We start from the raw sequence: 17320 nt of genomic DNA on the forward strand, positions 1-17320 counted from the left end.
TGTTATGCCTCTACTCCAAGACCCCTGCTGGTGCTGCCGACGCTGATAAATGCCTGCCCTCAAGAAGGGGCACAACTACTCGTTGAAACCATCAACTTTCAACGTCGATAAGTAGGCAATGGATTGTGATGGGAGTCAGTGAATGAGGAGATGCTACGGCGATGGAGCTGAAACTCGAGATGAATATGAAGCTGTAGATGGAGCTGTTGATAGAGCTGGAAAGCGATGAAGATGCACAAACTTGTTTGGCTCTTGATAACCACCTAGCACCATGAACACGAGCACTCCTCATTCCACCACTACACCACTCCGCCCCCAACGCACGCATATGCTCTCTACAGCTTCGATGCCAAAAATAGCGCAAACAAATCGATATCCCATCGATGCTGTGCTCAGCAGCAAAGTCGAGCACTTTGGCACTTTTGCGGGAGTATCTCCGGATTGGAGCTCCGGAGCTCGCAAAAACTGTTCAGGCTTCCAGCATGGCTTCTACGAAAGTGCTTTCGCTGGAGTTTAAGCCTCTAGCAAGTGCACCCCCTACTACCATGGCAATTACGATGGTCATTCTTGTCGACTAGAAGGCTATACATGTTCTCGTACATGCCCTTGTTGTATGATGGCAGAAGGAAGAACCGTTTCCGACTCTCGAAAGGGGAAAGTGGAAAGTGGCAATACTCTCAAGCAAGTGTCATCGCCTTAGAAGTGGAAACGCTTTAAGAAAAACATAAGCGATTGAACTCATGTGTTTGACCTGTACCCAGATCAGTTTTTTTCAGTTTTTAATATCCTATTTTACAGAAGTTAACCTGACTGTTCAAACGTTAAGTATAGTGTGACTCTCTTCCTACTTCCGACGGGATTTCTGAGAGAATGGGTGACCCTTAAGATTTTAAAGATATGATAGTCCGAGAAGGCGGTCAACTTTCACACAAGTTGATACTCTCTTACAGGGCATTCTTACTTCGGGGTTTTGGCCCTCTGGCTTAGTCAGATGTTGTCCTGGCTGTCCTAGTTGTCCGCGGCATTGTCCTACTTATTGATATTGCAATTTGACCAACATAAATTCAACAAGCAACAGACACGGGGCGGAATGAGAGTTTATATGATGTTGCCCAAGTGCCACTTGTGTGGACAGACGTCCAGAACAGGGGCAAAGCGGCAAGAAATGTGGCAGTGAGACTCCAGCTCAGGCATCGGCATTCGTTTCGACCACCGCAAAGGCCAAAACTGGGCCGAGTTGCCTCCTCTTGCGGCTGTTTATCTTGCGTGTGTTTTGTTGATTTTACCGATTTCTCTCGCTTTTCCAACCACCAGCAGCAGCACTCCCCTTGAGTCCTCTTTCTTTTGAGCCTTTGTTAATTTTTTTCCGTTGACGGCCATGGAAAATGTTATTTCGTTTTATTTCGTTTTCCGCTGGTGCGGTGCTCCTTTTACATCAGCCCGAGCTTGAAAAATAAAAGTTAATTTTCGCTTGTCGCTCTAAGCCAATTAGTGTGTCTGCCCCACCCCCAAAAGAGGGGCCGGCAGGTTGCGAAGTGGGAGTGGGAATCTTCAGCGAACCAGAAAATAATAGAAACGAGGGGGAACGTTGTGAGTTGCTGCGGACACCGCAACTCTACAGTTATACCCGATACTAAGTCAGTATGGCACTCCTCCGGCAGACGGCGCGAATAGCAAACGAAACGACAAAGAGTGCTTGCTTTTGGCTACAAAAAGGATCCGATCTGATCCAGATTCAGCAATCTGACAGATATAGTCACTATCTATGATTCTGCGTTTTTAGTTTTCTTGTATCCTCAATATTATGGATGCAACAGTTTTTCGTCCTTTGTGGGGGCGGAAGGGGGTGGGGCGAAATTTTGAGATATACGTTGTATATTGAGATCTACATAACAGGAGTGCGGAGACTAAATTTGGTTACTCTAGCGTTAATAGTCTCTGAGATTTGTGGATGCCCCAGATTTTCGTCCTTTGCGGGGGCGGAAGGGGGTCTGGCGAAATTTTGACACAAAACGGTCAAGGTCCGATATCACAGGAGTGTGGATACCAAATTTGATTGCTCTGGCTCTTATAGATTCTGAGATCCTTGAACTCATATTTTGCAATTGGCAAAACCGACCATGAAACCTGTGTGTTAGAGAGAGACAGAGCGAGAAAGAATTAAATTGTTTTCTTGATTCTGGCTATAATAAATTTACGATCTGGTTGAGATTTCACACACTGTCCGTCCGTCCGTCCGTCCCCTTCAGCGCCTAGTGCTCAAAGACTATAAGAGCTAGAGCAACGATGTTTTGGACCCAGACTTCTGTGATATGTCACTGCTACCAAAATATTTCAAAACTTCGCCCCGCCCACTGCCGCCCCCACAAAGGACGAAAATCTGTGGCATCCACATTTTGAAAGATACGATAAAACAAAAAACGCAGAATCGTAGAGGATGACCATATGTTCTAGTGTGTGAAATCTCAACCAGATCGTATAATTATTATACTGACTTAGTATCGGGTATAAATGTAGAGTTGCGGTGTCCGCAGCAACTCGCAACATTCCCCCTCGTTAAACTTATTTTATTGATCCCTTAAAATAAGTACAAGGCCCCACACCAAAAAAAAAATCTTCTGAAAGAACTTTCATTTAGTATGGGACTCTCCTCCATCTGCATCTATCTCCATCTCAAGCATTCACCCCATCATCATCCGTCCAATCATCGTACTCATCGTCATCATCCTTGGTTGATCTCAGGGCATAATGAAGCAACCGCAGGAGCAGCAACAGCGTCAGCATTAGCATCAGGCCGAGGCTAACCCAAAACCCATTTCCAACCAGCCCCAACAAGTCCCATACTATCCCATGCCTCCTTTCATCCTTCCCGAGGACGAGACCAGAAGACCCATCGATGCTCGAGGCATCTCTTGAGTTGATTTAGTTTGCCTTGCCACCTTTTGGGGTGGTGGAGGTTTGTTGCGTTGCGAGAGGGACTAAAAAGTTTCCAAAAATATTTGCCTTTACCATTTTCTGGGGCTCCCAAAAACTTTGCTTATAAATTTCGATGATTGCAGAAGAGCGCGAGGCCAGACAGGCAGACATCTCCTCCAGCTCCAGCTGCCTAGAGTTGTATTTGTATTTTCATATTTGTTTAGGTGTGAGCAACAGCGAGAGGAGAGGTTTCCATAGAGCCAAAAGAAGGCCAAGGTGGGCCAGAGCGGGGGCAGAAAGTTCGAATTCGAAATGCTGATTTGAACTTGGGCCTGCAGCCTCAAAAATTTATCAGAGTGTGCCTTAACAAGTAGAGGGGACACATTATAATTGGTACCTGCTGTACGTATACCCGATGATATGTTTGTTCTCGATTACCGATTTTCTTCAGTAAAAACAGCAATTTCGTCAATTTAAGTACATATGTAATAATTTAACAACGACAATTGGCATGGAGACAATTCCGTAGGTACGTAATTGACACTCACAGAGAAAATGGCAAACAACGTCAAAAAGTGCATCGAGCATTTACATCTCCTTCATTTCTTCGCCTTTCATTCGAGTACGAGCCAAATATTCCGCTCATCCGAAAGTGTTGATTGTCAGATGGTGTGTGTTGCGAGTCACCACCAGAATAATTGAATAGCTTGCTCATTGGCAGGGATCCAGATTCAAACCTGTCCATGCGCACATTGAGCATTCATGCTTCCAAATGACATTGTTTGGAGCAGCATAAAATTCACAATTTAGCGACAAATTATTTTCCAAGTCAGCTAGTATTCTATAAGTTTTATTACATTTCGTTCTTCCCGATACACTCTCTATGAAGACCAAATCCCTTTTCCCCCTTAAAAAACTAAATTGTCTATCTCTGACTGTCTCTTGTAGCCCTGTCCCCCTCCCCTTTGTATCTCTTTCTCTTATCGCTGTATGCGAACTTTTCAAATAAATTTAAGGGCTGCTTGGGTTAAGGCACAAGGTGGGTCGGTGGTTGGGACCCTAGAAAACGTGGAATTTTACTTAAGTACGCACTGAAGTCACAACATGATAATGGAGATGGTTTCCCCACTTCCGTCTCTTTCTGTATCTCTATATTTTGCTTACCCTCAGTCACACTTGCCTTTTCTTTTTCACTTTCATTTCATTTCGTTTCGTTTCTATTTGACACACCTCGCCTCTCTCTACAGCAATTTAAGCCAATTCTTTGCGTTTTCGTTCATTTGTTATACCCTTATTGTCGTATTGCAATTGTTAACCAGATGCTTGAAATTCAGAAATGGAAGGCTTAAAAACTATTTAATTAAATATAATATCGGACATCAGACTGATTCTATTGAAACAAGCTGCAACGACTGGGTATTGACTGTATCAACTGAGGGTAGCGACTGCAATAACATTTCTTCCTTCTGGCTTTAATAATGATCCGATCTGATCTTGATTTAGCATTATTCTAGATATGATCATTCTCTATGATTCTGCGTGGCAAAAATTTGGAAAAAAATTTGTTTTCTTTTTGTTTTTTTCTTGTCCGCGTTATCCGTAACGGATTCGGTTCTGCCGATTGTGAGCAGTAGAAGAGAACTTTGGGAGCCCCACTTTATGTGTATTCAAAAGTAAATCGGAAAACTTTTGTGAATGTGAAAAGCGGAGCCTGGATGAATGAAAATATCAATTGTATCAAATGTTAAATTTGTGAAATTGTGAAAAACTGGGTTCACATTCTGCTAATCCTTCTCTGCATTCACATTATATGTCTTTATTCTTCTTTTATGCTCTTTCTTCTATGTTTCTTTATTCTTCTTTAGCGGGAACAAAAGCAGACACAAACAAGCAAATTTTGTTGCTCTAGCCTTAATAGGCTCTGAGATCTGTGGATGCCCACATTTTCGTCCTTTGCGGGGGCGGAAGGGGGTGGGGCGAATTTTTGAAATACACTTGCGCAGGTTTCATATCAGAGGAGTGTGGATATTAAATTTGGTTGCTCTAGTTCTTACAGTCTCTGAGCACTAGGCGCTCATAGGGACGGAGAGACGGACGGACGGACAGGGCTCAATCGACTCAGCTATGTACATATACTTTATGGGGTCGGAGACGATTCCTTCTGGACGTTACACACATCCATTTTCACCACAATTCTAATATACGCCTATACTCATTTCGAGTATCGGGTATAACAGAGCCCCCATATATGTCATCGGGGGTAGCAGATGTATCATCGATGGCCCGTACTTCGGGGTAAGAAAAACTTATTTTTATGTTCAAAAGCAAACTTTAAAAATGTGTGTTTTACTATGCTTTTACGAAGCTCATCTAAATTTGATAAAATGACTCGGATGACTCTATAGTACCGGTATACATATGTACATACATATGTATGTATGTAATTGCAATAGGCGGAACGGATCCTGCAACAGTATCAACAATTACTCTCCCCGAGGCTAGAGTTTCTTTCGAGCGATTTCTATTCTTGCTCTATCCGCTGCCTGCGCTTGTGTCGCTCCTTCTCCTTCTCCTTCTCCTGCTCCCACTTTCCTTTCGTATCTCTCTTCTCTCCCGCCCCCTCCTACTTTTTCTATGGCACTGTATTGCTTGAATACTCCGTTAAGTTGAGTTTGTGTATCTGTTACGCGAGTTTCTATTTCTCATTGCCTTCTGTATCGTGTATCTTTTCCGAGTGTCGCCGAGTGTTTGTGCGTCTGTCTCTGTCTCGCTCTGTGTGTGTGTGTGTTTGTGTTCAAGTGTGTGTGAGATGAAGCAACGACATTGCCAAAGTTATTTCATAAGTTGTTGCCACAGCAGCAAACACATCCATGGGAGTGGCGGTGGCGGCGGCCTGGGTTTGGGTTTGGGGATTTAGTGGATTCTCCTCTGATAAAATTTGGCTCGAGGGCAAACACAAACAAAAAGGTGTGGACACAAGACGGTAAGGGGAGAGCGGCAAGCCGCGTCAGTTGCCTTGTTAAAAAGGCAGAACGAGACAGTTTGGCATGCCCATTGTTGATTGGGAGAGCGACTAACTGTAAGCAACGACACGCAAAAGGCGCAACAGGCAGCCAAAAAGGAGGGAACGAAAAAAAATCTCTCACTAAATAAAGAAGGACAGATCCAGTGATGGGAGAAACTGCGGGGGCCGGTAACTGTGTACGTGTCACAGCTTGTTGCTTTGCCAACTTTTTTTCTGCTTCTTCTTATCCTGCTTCTCTTTTACTTTCATATGACAGAAAAGCAGAGACTGAAAGAGAGAGGGAGAGGCGAACGAGAGATTGCGGGACTGGATACACTGCACAAAAAGAGAAATGTGAAAAAAATACAATAAACAGAAGAAAGAAAGAAATGAAAAAGGAAAGGAAAAAGAATTTTTGATGGATTGCCCAAATGGCGAAAATTAGACAGGAAGAACCAAGAGAGAGAGAGAAAGAGTGACATGTGGACTGTGGAATGTAATTGCTGGAGTATCGGATTAACGGTCCTCATTCTCATTCTGTCTCTTCCTCCCCCCGTTCAACCCTATCACACCATGTGTCGAAGGACAGCAACAAAAAAATACGAAAGATATTCTATTGAAGGGGCTAGGCTATTAATACCCTTTTAGATCCATTTAGTTCTAAGAGAAGCTCTATGATCTTGGAATGCTGTCGGTTTCGAAAGAACTGTAACTTCCAAAACATATGAATTTGCTTACATTGAAATATATTAAAAATACACTCTGAAGCGTCGGAATACGTTTCCTTTTTTGCATTGCAAGCATCTAGTCAAATTATGAATGCACTTCTCTGCAAGGGTATCCCAATGTCGTTGTCTTAACACAAAATTGCAGCAGCAGCAAAAACAGCTGCAGTAGCAATACCGACGGCAGGAGCAGTTTCTCATTACCCCCTATCACACTGTCCCCTCCCGCCATTCAGCAAACCGCCTGTCAAATAGCTGTCAAATTTGAGCTCAAATTAAACGGAAGCCGGTGGTCAGATGGACAGTACATGGAAAAGAAGGGGAGGGGAGCCTAACCACACGGTCTGGCAATTATTCCGTTTTGCATGGGAGTCCTGTTCCGCCCCCCCGGGCAGTGCGTGGATTCCATTTAATCGCATTAGGGCACCTAACCCCAACGGGCCATAAATTGTGTTTAAACATGTGCATTCGACCGCAGAAGCAGAGGCCAGGCTTCTATTACTCTCTCCTCTCTCTCTCTCTCTCTATCTGTTACCCTCGAAACTCCCTCTTCCTCTTCTGTGTCACTGTGCTTTAATTAGAACGTGGCAGAAATCAGTGCACCCGTTTTCTCTAGCAAACGCTCTCCCCGGTCACACGCCGTGTCATTTAAGTGTTTGCTTTTTTTTCTTCAAGTGCAAGATGGCAAGTTGTATACATGTATACATACATATGTATATGCACGTATGTATGTTATAAAAGGTGAGTCATTGCCAGATTTTGGATGTGTGTACCCTCGCGACGCGTCAATGCGTGACACAATGAGAGCAAGAAAGAGGACAAAACTGAGGATAGTGGAAATACCTCACCTTATAGAAGAGCAGCACGACGGCGTCACGACGTCTGCCGGGAAGAAAGGAGAGCAAGGTGGAATGGAAATGTGCTGTTGGGATGAGTACGGAGTGTTTTAAAGAGGTAGCGGGAGAGAAAAGAAAAACGACACCCTGCTGTGCTAATGTGAGAGTGGGGTGTGTGAAAGTGGCCTTCATTTATCGCGTTTCTTTAATGCGTGCCGGCACCTCTCGGGAGGGTCGCGTGCGAGGGTCGCTCCAGCCGTGTCGAAATTCTCTGCTTAAAAGCTCTCTGCTAGTGCCGGAGCACACCTCGTGCTTTTCTCTCTCTCTCTGTCACTCTTTATATTTATTCCCGTTATGTGGGGTTTATACATGCAATTTTTATGCGCCACCTGCCACAGCTTAGGCACTACTTCGCCCCCAGACCCCTCCACTTCCTCCGCGATTGCACAAATAATTGCAACATATTAATACGTCTGCGGCCAAGACCCCTAAAGACGCTCAACCACGCCCCCACCTGTAAAGGCGCTTTCAATTTGTGGCAAGCAGTTAATAGCCTCCCCGCCCCTTCCCCAAGAAGATGCTGTGAGAATGGGAAATTGGGGAATGAGGAAAGAGAGAGAGCTATAAAAAGAAGAAGGGAGGGTAAGCCAAAAGAGGGAATACGATAAAAGAAATCGCTTGAAATTTAACAAGTTTTTCCTGGCCCAAGCCAAGAATACAAAGCCGGAGCATCTAGCAGGGAAAGGGACCCCGTCCCCGCTTGAGTTTAAAATGAGCTTATTGGCTTTTAGAAGCTTCCTCCGCAACACCACCCACCCCATCCATTCACATCCCCTTGCAGTGTCCCGAAAATAAACAACAGGATAGAAGTCCAGTTCGATAACTGAAGATTTATATACTCTTGCACATATTGTCATTCGATTTGGATCCAATGATCTGATAATCCAGATAATCAGACACACCAGCCGATGATACTGATCATGAATATCCGTAACCTTTGACATACATATGTGACTGAAACCATAATACCCGCTAGAAGGGCATGCCGACAGAGAGAAAGTAACGCTTGGCTAAAAACTTTGACGAGCTCAGCAATCTGAGCACGCATATGGCAGATGCCAGAGGTATATTGAAGCAAGAGGGAGGGCAAAGTAGTGGCAGAGGCAGATGCCAGAATTGGATGGATCCAGACCCAGTGCCAGGAATGGCAGGCAACATTGCATGGGCATGGCCCGAACACGTAGCTGGCCGCCTCACGTCACGTTATCCGTAACGTAATGAGATTTTGCGGCAGAATTGTGCATAGCGGCAACGCTTCATGCCACTGCCACCGCCCGTGTCCGTTTCCACCTCCCTGACCATGATAAACCGCTACGATGCATGGCTTGGCATCTTCACTCCGCTCGAAGTGTTGTTAACTAACTACTACTAACTACTAAGGTACATATGTACATCCTCATAACTGACTATACTACTTAGTGTACTTTACATCACTTTTTGCTGGAGTATTTTCAATATCTCGAGCATTAGTAGTACACTGCATTATCTTGCGTTACATCCAAAATTGTACTATATCACAATACGTTTAAAGCGCTTTACATCACCACATCACTTTACGTGGGATGAAAGCTCTATTTCCATGAACGTTTTCAATACAACTTTTCCACCGTAATGACTTACATTCGCTTTCAGTACAGCCCCCAGGCAGTGCTGTGAATTTACTCAGCGCTAATGCGCTCAGCCCCAGACTAAAGTTAAAGCCTAATTACGTTAAAGCCAAAAGACGTTGACTAAGTAGCTGAGCGCCAGACGGAGACAGTAGACACGAGATAGAAATGGAAATGGAGACAAAATCCTGACCATCTTCTGGCAGACACCTTGTCCAAGTGGCCAGGCCACAGAAAGACTGGGCGACAGACAGTGAGAACTTATTCCCGCCCGCGTCAGAGGGCAAGAATGAAGGGGCATGATGAGGACAGGATGAGAAGAGCTTGCCAAGCTGTGGCAGTCCATAAATTTATATCTGTCGGCAAATCTTGGCCCCAACTACGGCTTCGGGACGGTGGCGGCGAAAACGTATCTGTTTATGCCTTGCTTCAGTTGTTGTTCTGGATGTTGGTAGAATACTAGGAGAGTATTGTTGGTCTGTGGCATTGTTTGCTGTTGGTGTCTCCTTGGCATTGTTTCTGGATTGGCATTGTCACTGCCGTCGCCAGTGCCGTTGTCGTTCTCGTCCTTGTTGGTCTTCCACGTTAATTGTTTCACGTTTAAACTGCTGTGTCCGGAATCCGCACTCCGGCTTCGGATTGGCAATGGCAATGGAGTCGAATGAGACTGGAATAGTAAGGCATAGCACTGGGACTGCGACTGAAAGTGAGGGTGCGGATGAGACGGAGAGCTCTATTAGTTTTAATTAAGCAGCTGAGCTGAGCGTCTGAGCTAACTAATTATAGTGAATGTATAGATAGATTTACACTGCGGGGAAAAAATGCTACATCCGAAGCTTATTTTCCGAAAATGAATATATACATATCTTTAAATGGGATTGCAAACAGGAAACTCTTGAATTAGTTTAAATAGATACATAAAACAATATTTTACGCTTTTAGTTCGGGAATATGTGTTGGATATTTTTTAAGGTTGGTATTCTCCTCCAATTAGTGTTTTGAATGCTGAGTTCATTATGGACTATTAATCTCGAGTACACTGCTCTTGCTCCCAGATCTTAGACGGGAGGATTTTCGCCCAGTGTCTAAACGGAGAGCGGGCGATTCCCTGTCCATCCCATCCTGTCCAGTTTTAATCATTATAATTAATGTGCGCTTGTTAATAACAATTAAATGCGCTTTTTTCTCCGTTCTTCCACTTGTTTGGTTCCTTGTGTTCCAATGACAGCATCTTGGCGTTGAGCCGGGTCTGGTACTAGGACTTGGCTTTGGGATTGAGATTGGCATTGCCTGGCAACCCTGGCAGCACAATTAAGCATTAAATCAATACAATTAAAGCCTTGGACTTAAGGAAGTTCTATTAAAAGAGGGGGGGGGGGGGGGGGGGGATTTGGAAGGGCAAGATGGTGGGAAGGACGAGACAAAGGCAAACGGTCATATAAAAATAAACACAAAACAAAGAAATATTTCGAGAAGCCCAAAAAACAGAGCATACAAAAAGAGAGAAGAGAAAATGACTCAAGAAAACTCCGTAGTGGTCGGCGACTGAAAGAAAGTCGACGTGACGACACTCTGTTCCATGGAAGACTGATGTAGCGACGATATAAATCGCATTCATGTTTATAAATCGACAGTAAATGGCTATAAGCAACTCTGATGTCTCTGCAGGCCTTTCCAAAAGCGATATGGGCGGGTAGAGAGAATATAGGAATGGCGATCGACGATTCATCGAGGAAATGAGAGGTGTGTACGGGTAAAAAGCAAAGCAGCTTGTGTTGATTTTATTTTTATACCCGATACTGAAAGAGTATAGGGGTGTTTTAGATTTGTGATGAAATGGATGTGTGTAGGCCCTAGATAAAAGAATCTCCGGACCCATAAAGTTTATATATTCTTTATCAGCTTTAATAGGCGAGGCGATATAGTTGGGTCTGTCTTTCGGAATGAGCGCCTAGGTCTCAAAGAGTATTGTGGCTAAAGCAAACAATTTTATGCAGTGGCGGAAGGGACCAAGATAAAACGGCTGCTGTTATTGTAAGAATACAAGAAAAGAGACAGTTGTAAAAAAAATTGTAAGAAATATAGAAACAGATCAAATCTAATATGATATAATACGTATACAAATCTCCCAAACGTCTCGAGCGATTTTTATGGAATAATTTATTTGTCCACAAATAAATTTGTCCCTTTTGCCAACAGCGATATTACATATAAAATATATTGTATAAATTACAAAAGCTCACATACATATATATATACTGACTGAGTATCGGGTATAAAGGTAGTGCCGCGGCCCTTTCCACGGCTCACAACGTTCCCGCTCGTTATGTCAAAGGAAGAAAGCAACAGCGCAAGAGAGAGCGCAATGCGAAAGCTGGATTAAAACTTTTTCTAGGAACCAAAATTTAAGCCACACACAAGGATCCCATGCCGCTCTTCCCTTCCCTCCACTTCTGCTCCATCATCTTTGGCAACTAAATCCCCAGTGCGCGTCCCGCCTTTTATGACAAGCGAATTGGGCTTGGAGTCCAGGGTCTGGTGGAGAAGGAAAAATAAACGCAAATAAACGCACGTATTTCACAACTTTGCGCCACTTTCATTTTCATTTTGGCATTCCGCTTTTTTTTACCCCCTCTCAACCACTGCCAATAACGATGTTTGTGTTAGTAGCTGTCCTTTTTTCTACTCTTCGCTTCTCTGTTAGCTCTTTCTTGTGGCCTGCTCAATGGCGGCTAGAGCGGGAACGAAATTTCACTGCTAATGGAAAATAGTAATTACAATAATTTCCTTCTCTGTTTTGCGCGCTGTCCGCCGCCTTTTTGCATTATTTATTTGATTCCAGGTGAAAAAGGAAAAGGCGAGACAACAAACCTACTCGTATAACATTATGAATAACGGACTCCCGTCGGAGATAGAGCGGGACGACGCGACGGAACTCTTCGTTTTAACTGTTGCTTCCTCCCTGAGAGAGATACTTAGACGACGATTGAGTGTGTGGAAATGTATCGTAATTTAAGATTAAATTTTAGCTTACTTGACACTTTAGCCTCGCCTCTTCCTTCTTATGTTCTCTCTGCTTTTCCTGGGGCTTATGCTATATTTTATTACTTTTAGTTATTTACTTTTTGCTTTGCTATGCTTCTCTCCTGAGGGGGAAAGAAGGAGGGAAAGAAAGAATGTTTAACGGGCAATTAATTCTTGGGAATCGAACGAACGACGGGAATGCTTTGATGCAGCTCCGCAGCGCTTTGGGCGAAGAGGAATGCAAGCCGGAATTGCGACGCCGTAAGGCGGATAGCCGAAGGCAGATGAAAAAACTAGAGACTGCTGAAAGGTACAGTCTGCACTATTAAGTCTATGGTCTGTGTGCACTCTGCCGGTGATTGTGGGCAATTCTTTGGGCAACATTGCTCGAAAAATGTAATAAATTACGATTCGATAAATTCGAAGTTCGATGGCGCATTGCAACGATAATCAATTGGCGTACAAACTCACGGGTTGGTTATTAATTTGTCAAAGTCAAACCAAACATGAAATATGAAATCCAACCCGAACAGAGTCACTTCGTGCGTCCGAATACCATATACCCATACGCCCCGAGGGCGATAAATACAAAATATTAAACTGGAAAATGCTGCGAAAATATCATCCTCCAAATGGCATCCTCCCCCGCAATCAATTGAGAATGGATATGATTGCAAAAAACAAATGAACAAACAAAGAAACAATTTATATGACAGTTCTGTGGGAGGTTCAAAAGGACAGAAAGTCATAGCGGTAATATACGGAGGGAGTGGGAATGTGTATGTGCCGTGTCGTACATATTAATTCCAATTTGCAACTCAATAATCGCCCCATTCCTGGAGCAATAAACTCAGTCAGAAATCCCAGCAAGGGCAAATAATTTTCCGTCTACGTCTCTGTCCGGAGTTTATGCATACATATGTATATGTATACTTTTCTCAATTAAACTAAAGCGGAGTAATCTTTGTACATTTCCTGTCTAACCCCACCGGGAGACCCGTGGCACCCGTAACACCATAATGCCGAAAAAAATAGGCAAGAACAACAATAAGGGCAAAGCGGGACTGGAGCGATGCAATCAAATTTATGATTCTTCATGGATTTTACTTTCTTGTCACTTCGCATTTACCCGTAATTTATGCGCTGATAAAAATCGTAAAAAAAAATTTAAAAAAAGTACGAGTACGTTTAGAACATGGCTTGGCCTCACGGTTTCAATATTTGACACCACAGGGGAAAGAGGCAGCAGTTTATTTCACAGCATTTTTTACGCTCACTTTTTAGGTGTTGGAACAGAAAAAAAAATAGGAAATGGTTGAGCAAAAAACACACAGTTTTACAAAACATTTAGAAGCTGCATTTTTTAGTACTATTTCGAGTCGATATATTAGTCTCGACTCGTCTCAAACAACACTTTTTGCAAGAAGAAATTCGATTTACCTATAATGCCGGAAACTCGGTGAATTTATGGTATTTAAGGTTGATTGTCGCTTGATTTTCAGTTTTCGATTTTATTGGGCCGATTCTCAGTTATTTTCGTGTAGTTTTTAGGATGTTTTGGTTCGTCATACAGCGTCTCCGGATTCGGGAGCAGAGTCCAACTGGTTGTCGCGGTGCTGTTCAAAGCAGTGGAGGATGGATGCGTCGGAGCAGTAGCACAGGAGCGCCAGTGCCGTTATTGTGGCCAGCAGCAAGGACGATGAACACGAGAATGAAAGACCCGAATGACGTACGATGGCTACCATGGCAGCAGCAGCAGGCAGCAAGCAGCAGAAGCAGCAGCAGCAGAGCCGACGACCCACGAGGACCGCATCGGTCTCAATCTGGATGAAGAGTGGAGCTTGTGAAAGGGGGTGAGGGGGTTCGTTTTCGCATTCACTAGTGCCTTTTGTCTTGGCTTTATAGCAAGATATATCGAATCGAATGGTAAGGCCAGCCGGGTTTCATTGATATCATCCATTCATACGTATGCCTGGCTGCCCCACCCAACCAACTTGTGCCTTAGCAGCTCTACTACCAACACGCACTGTCACTTTTCTTCGTGCGAGTAAAAGTGCCGCTACGACTGAGGAAAGCTCCCGCTGGGCGGCGCCACCAATTAGAATATTTCTCGCAAATTAAGCAAACACGAAAAATCTAGCCAAAGTAAATAAAAGTTGGCAGCGCACTTTAATAAAGTTGACCACACCCCACGCCCACACACACACACACATGGGTTAGAGGGGCGTAGGCGGTAGATGGAGATGAAGGGTTTTTCATTAAGCAGATTTTGGAATTTTGCGCTTTGGGTCAACAAAAGTTTCAGCTCTTTGTTTTTCTTCCCTATGTTTTTTTAGATGAGCCTGTGAAGGGAGGAGGGGGAGCAGGGTGGACAGAGTGTATGCCTCAGGTGAGCGAAAGCTGGGAAAGTTTTCAATTTAAATGCAGATACCACCCGAGAGAAAGACAGCAGAGAAAACGGGAGAGCTAAAGAGCTCTCTTGATCGAGAAAAGAAGATCGAGAAAAGTTTTTTCCGAGGAAAGTGGAAGTGAAGCTAAAGCGGCAAGGGCCGCGGGGCTCTACTTTCAGCTACCACATCAAGAGATCAAACAAATTTCTGTGGACTGCGGCGAGCTTACCCCGGCAGTAGCGTCGTTATACCGGTATTCAGTATTGCGAAATTGTGAAAAACACTTGTAACAGTTACCGGAGTCTGGATAAAAAAAAATTAGTTTATCTAGCTCTTATAGTTTCTGAGAACTGGGCGTCAATCACGGCGAACAGACAGACAGAATTTGTAGACTTAGTGGGATCCGAAAGTCTTGCTTCTGGGTAAATCATAAATCTAAATCGAATATACCCATAAATTCTTTGAGTATCGGGTATAAATATAACAGAACAGAGTATAGAAGAGGCGGCAAAACCATTATCAGAGAGTGCTTTCTCCGATCGCATCCCCAAAATAGAACAAAGAGTGGAGAAGCGACCGTCAGCAGAACGCTCCATCAGTGTGGATCTGATTTTATAATGGATTTGTTGTTCCTCAGCCGGCGCATATTTTTGGGCGACGGCAGTCACGAGGCGCCCCTCCACGGCGGCATCGTCGTCGACACACAGGGCATCATCCGCCTGGGTAAGTGTCTGTCTCAATCACTCTCTCTCTCTCTTTTAACTTTTAAACCCTCTCCTTTTACTTTACAGTGCTAAGATCTCCCCAAGAGGTTAATTCCTACCTGTACAACATCGAGTCCGAGGCCGTCTATGACTTCGGTGACCTGGTACTCATGCCCGGCCTCATCGACGCTAATGTCCACATCAATGAGCCAGGGCGGAAGGACTGGGAGGGCTTTGTGACAGCCACCAAGGCCGCTGCCGCTGGGGGCTTCACCACCATCATCGATCGTCCTTCCAACGCTTCGCCCCCAACCGTCAGTGTGGCGAGCCTCAAGGCCAAGACGGCTACGGCCCGTGGGAAGATCTACGTTGACGTGGGATTCTGGGGCGGCATCGTACCGGGCAACGGTGACCAACTGGCACCGCTGCTTGCAGCCGGCGTCATGGGGCTACAGTGCACCCTCTGCGGCTCAGCGCCTCCCGTTGGCGAGGAGTTCCCTTCTATAGACGGGGCACTATTGGAGGAGGTTCTGCAGCGGCTCGAAGCAGAGAACGAGGACGAGGGAGTTATTGCCGTGAGTAGTGGATCCAGTAACTCCCCCGGATTAATTCACATATTCCCAGGTCCATGCCGAGCTGCCGCTCGCCGTCGACATTCCAGTAGACAATGACGCAACCAAGAAGTACGGCAGTTTCCTGGTCACCCGTCCGCCCGCCATGGAGGTGGCCGCGATGCAGCAGCTCAGCCGCCTAGCCCAGCGCTATCCCCGTCGCCGCCTGCACGCTCTCAACGTGAGCAGCGCTGAGGTCCTGGCCACGGCAGAGGCCTGCCAGCGAGCGGGCGGCCAGCTGACGGTGGAGACCTGCCCCCACTACCTGGCCCTCAGTGCGGAGGAGGTCCCCGAGTGCGGAACGGAGTTCAAGACGTGGCCACCCATTCGGGAGCGGTCCAACCAGGAGCGGCTGTGGCGGGCGCTGCGACCGGGCGGGGTCATCCGGATGATCGCCAGCGACCACTCCCCAGCCACACCCGGTGTCCGCTGCCTCACGGGCGGCCGGGGCCGTGGCAACTTCCTTAAGGCCTGGCCGGGCATCAACTCACTGCAGCTGTCGCTGCCCGTGGTGTGGACAGCAGGGGGCGGAAGAGGAGGAGCCCGTGATGACCTGCCGCTGTCCCTAGCTGATCTCCACCGCCTGATGTGCTGGCAGCCGGCGGAGCTGTGCGGCTTGGACAGGTTCAAGGGTCGCATCACTGAGGGCTACGACGGCGACTTCTGTATCTGGAGTCCTGAGGAGGAATTTACCGCCACCCCGGAGGAGCTCTACACCGCCACCAAGGCCACGCCCTATGCGGGCCGCCGACTGCGAGGCGTTGTACATGCCACGGTGGTGCGTGGCCTGCATGTTTATCAGCAGTTCGAGGGCTTCGGGCAACCCCTAGGGAAGGTCCTGTTGCGGAAAAGCAGTCGTAAGGTGGTCAAGTTCGTTCGAATGTGATGAGGTGGACACGAGAGGAGGTATGAATGCCCTAGGGCGCAGAAGGGTGTACGGGGTAAACTTTGTTAATTAAAATCATTAAGAGATTGGGCTGGAATCCTTCACGCTCCACGCTTGACTTACTCGCGTGTCTTGGCGTCTTGGCTGGAGATGAAGATGGAGACGAAGAGACGTGCAACAAGTTGTCGCGTGGCAACGCTGAGTAAACATGACACCAGGCACTGACCCCACATTCCCCCACCACCATGTGTGTACACACCCCTCCGTCCCTGCCAAGCATATGGATGGCAGCTTAAGTTTGCTTGCTAGGCGTCAACTCAATTTCAATACTCTTCCCGAGGAGGTGGGTGCTTTTCTTTTGGCCAAATGCTCACCCATTTCTAGTTATTCTTGAGTGAATAAAGGTACAGAAGACAACCTGATAATTTCAAAATTGTTTTACAAAGAAATAAGTATGTATATGTACTTCACAAAATGGATTGCAATTTATTACGTACGTATATGCTGTGCTTCACTGGAAATCAATACAAGCATCAGCGCTCTGTAGTTAATATAAG

At 45.5% G+C, this 17320-nt stretch overlaps 2 protein-coding genes and 1 long non-coding RNA gene across 8 annotated transcripts in view; 2 read left to right on the forward strand and 1 right to left on the reverse strand.

The window, feature by feature from the left end:
- Positions 1-17320, reverse strand: part of kairos — a 41812-nt gene that overhangs the window by 18997 nt on the left and 5495 nt on the right. The window contains exons 1-2 of one of the 6 annotated variants that reach the window (XR_004470694.1): positions 13613-14017; positions 12183-12294 (exon numbers count right to left, since the gene is read on the reverse strand). The exons of 4 other annotated variants lie outside the window; for them this stretch is intronic. The gene's annotated coding sequence lies outside the window, so the exon portion shown is untranslated. Of the gene's footprint in view, positions 1-12182; positions 12295-13612; positions 14018-17320 lie in introns of those variants that run through there. One more of the 6 variants, XR_001452981.2, reaches the window with a different exon arrangement.
- On the forward strand, positions 5754-6295 carry LOC117185147 (uncharacterized). The gene is made up of 2 exons (XR_004470698.1): positions 5754-6117; positions 6198-6295. It is a non-coding gene; the product is annotated as an uncharacterized lncRNA (long non-coding RNA).
- Positions 15139-17188, forward strand: LOC4814264 (allantoinase). The gene is made up of 3 exons (XM_001354316.4): positions 15139-15285; positions 15354-15841; positions 15891-17188. The coding sequence occupies exons 1-3, from the start codon at positions 15180-15182 to the stop codon at positions 16761-16763; spliced, it is 1467 nt and encodes a 488-aa protein (XP_001354352.1). The 5' UTR covers positions 15139-15179; the 3' UTR covers positions 16764-17188.

Source organism: Drosophila pseudoobscura, chromosome X (genome assembly GCF_009870125.1).
Source record: "Drosophila pseudoobscura strain MV-25-SWS-2005 chromosome X, UCI_Dpse_MV25, whole genome shotgun sequence".
Lineage (NCBI taxonomy): Eukaryota > Metazoa > Arthropoda > Insecta > Diptera > Drosophilidae > Drosophila > Drosophila pseudoobscura.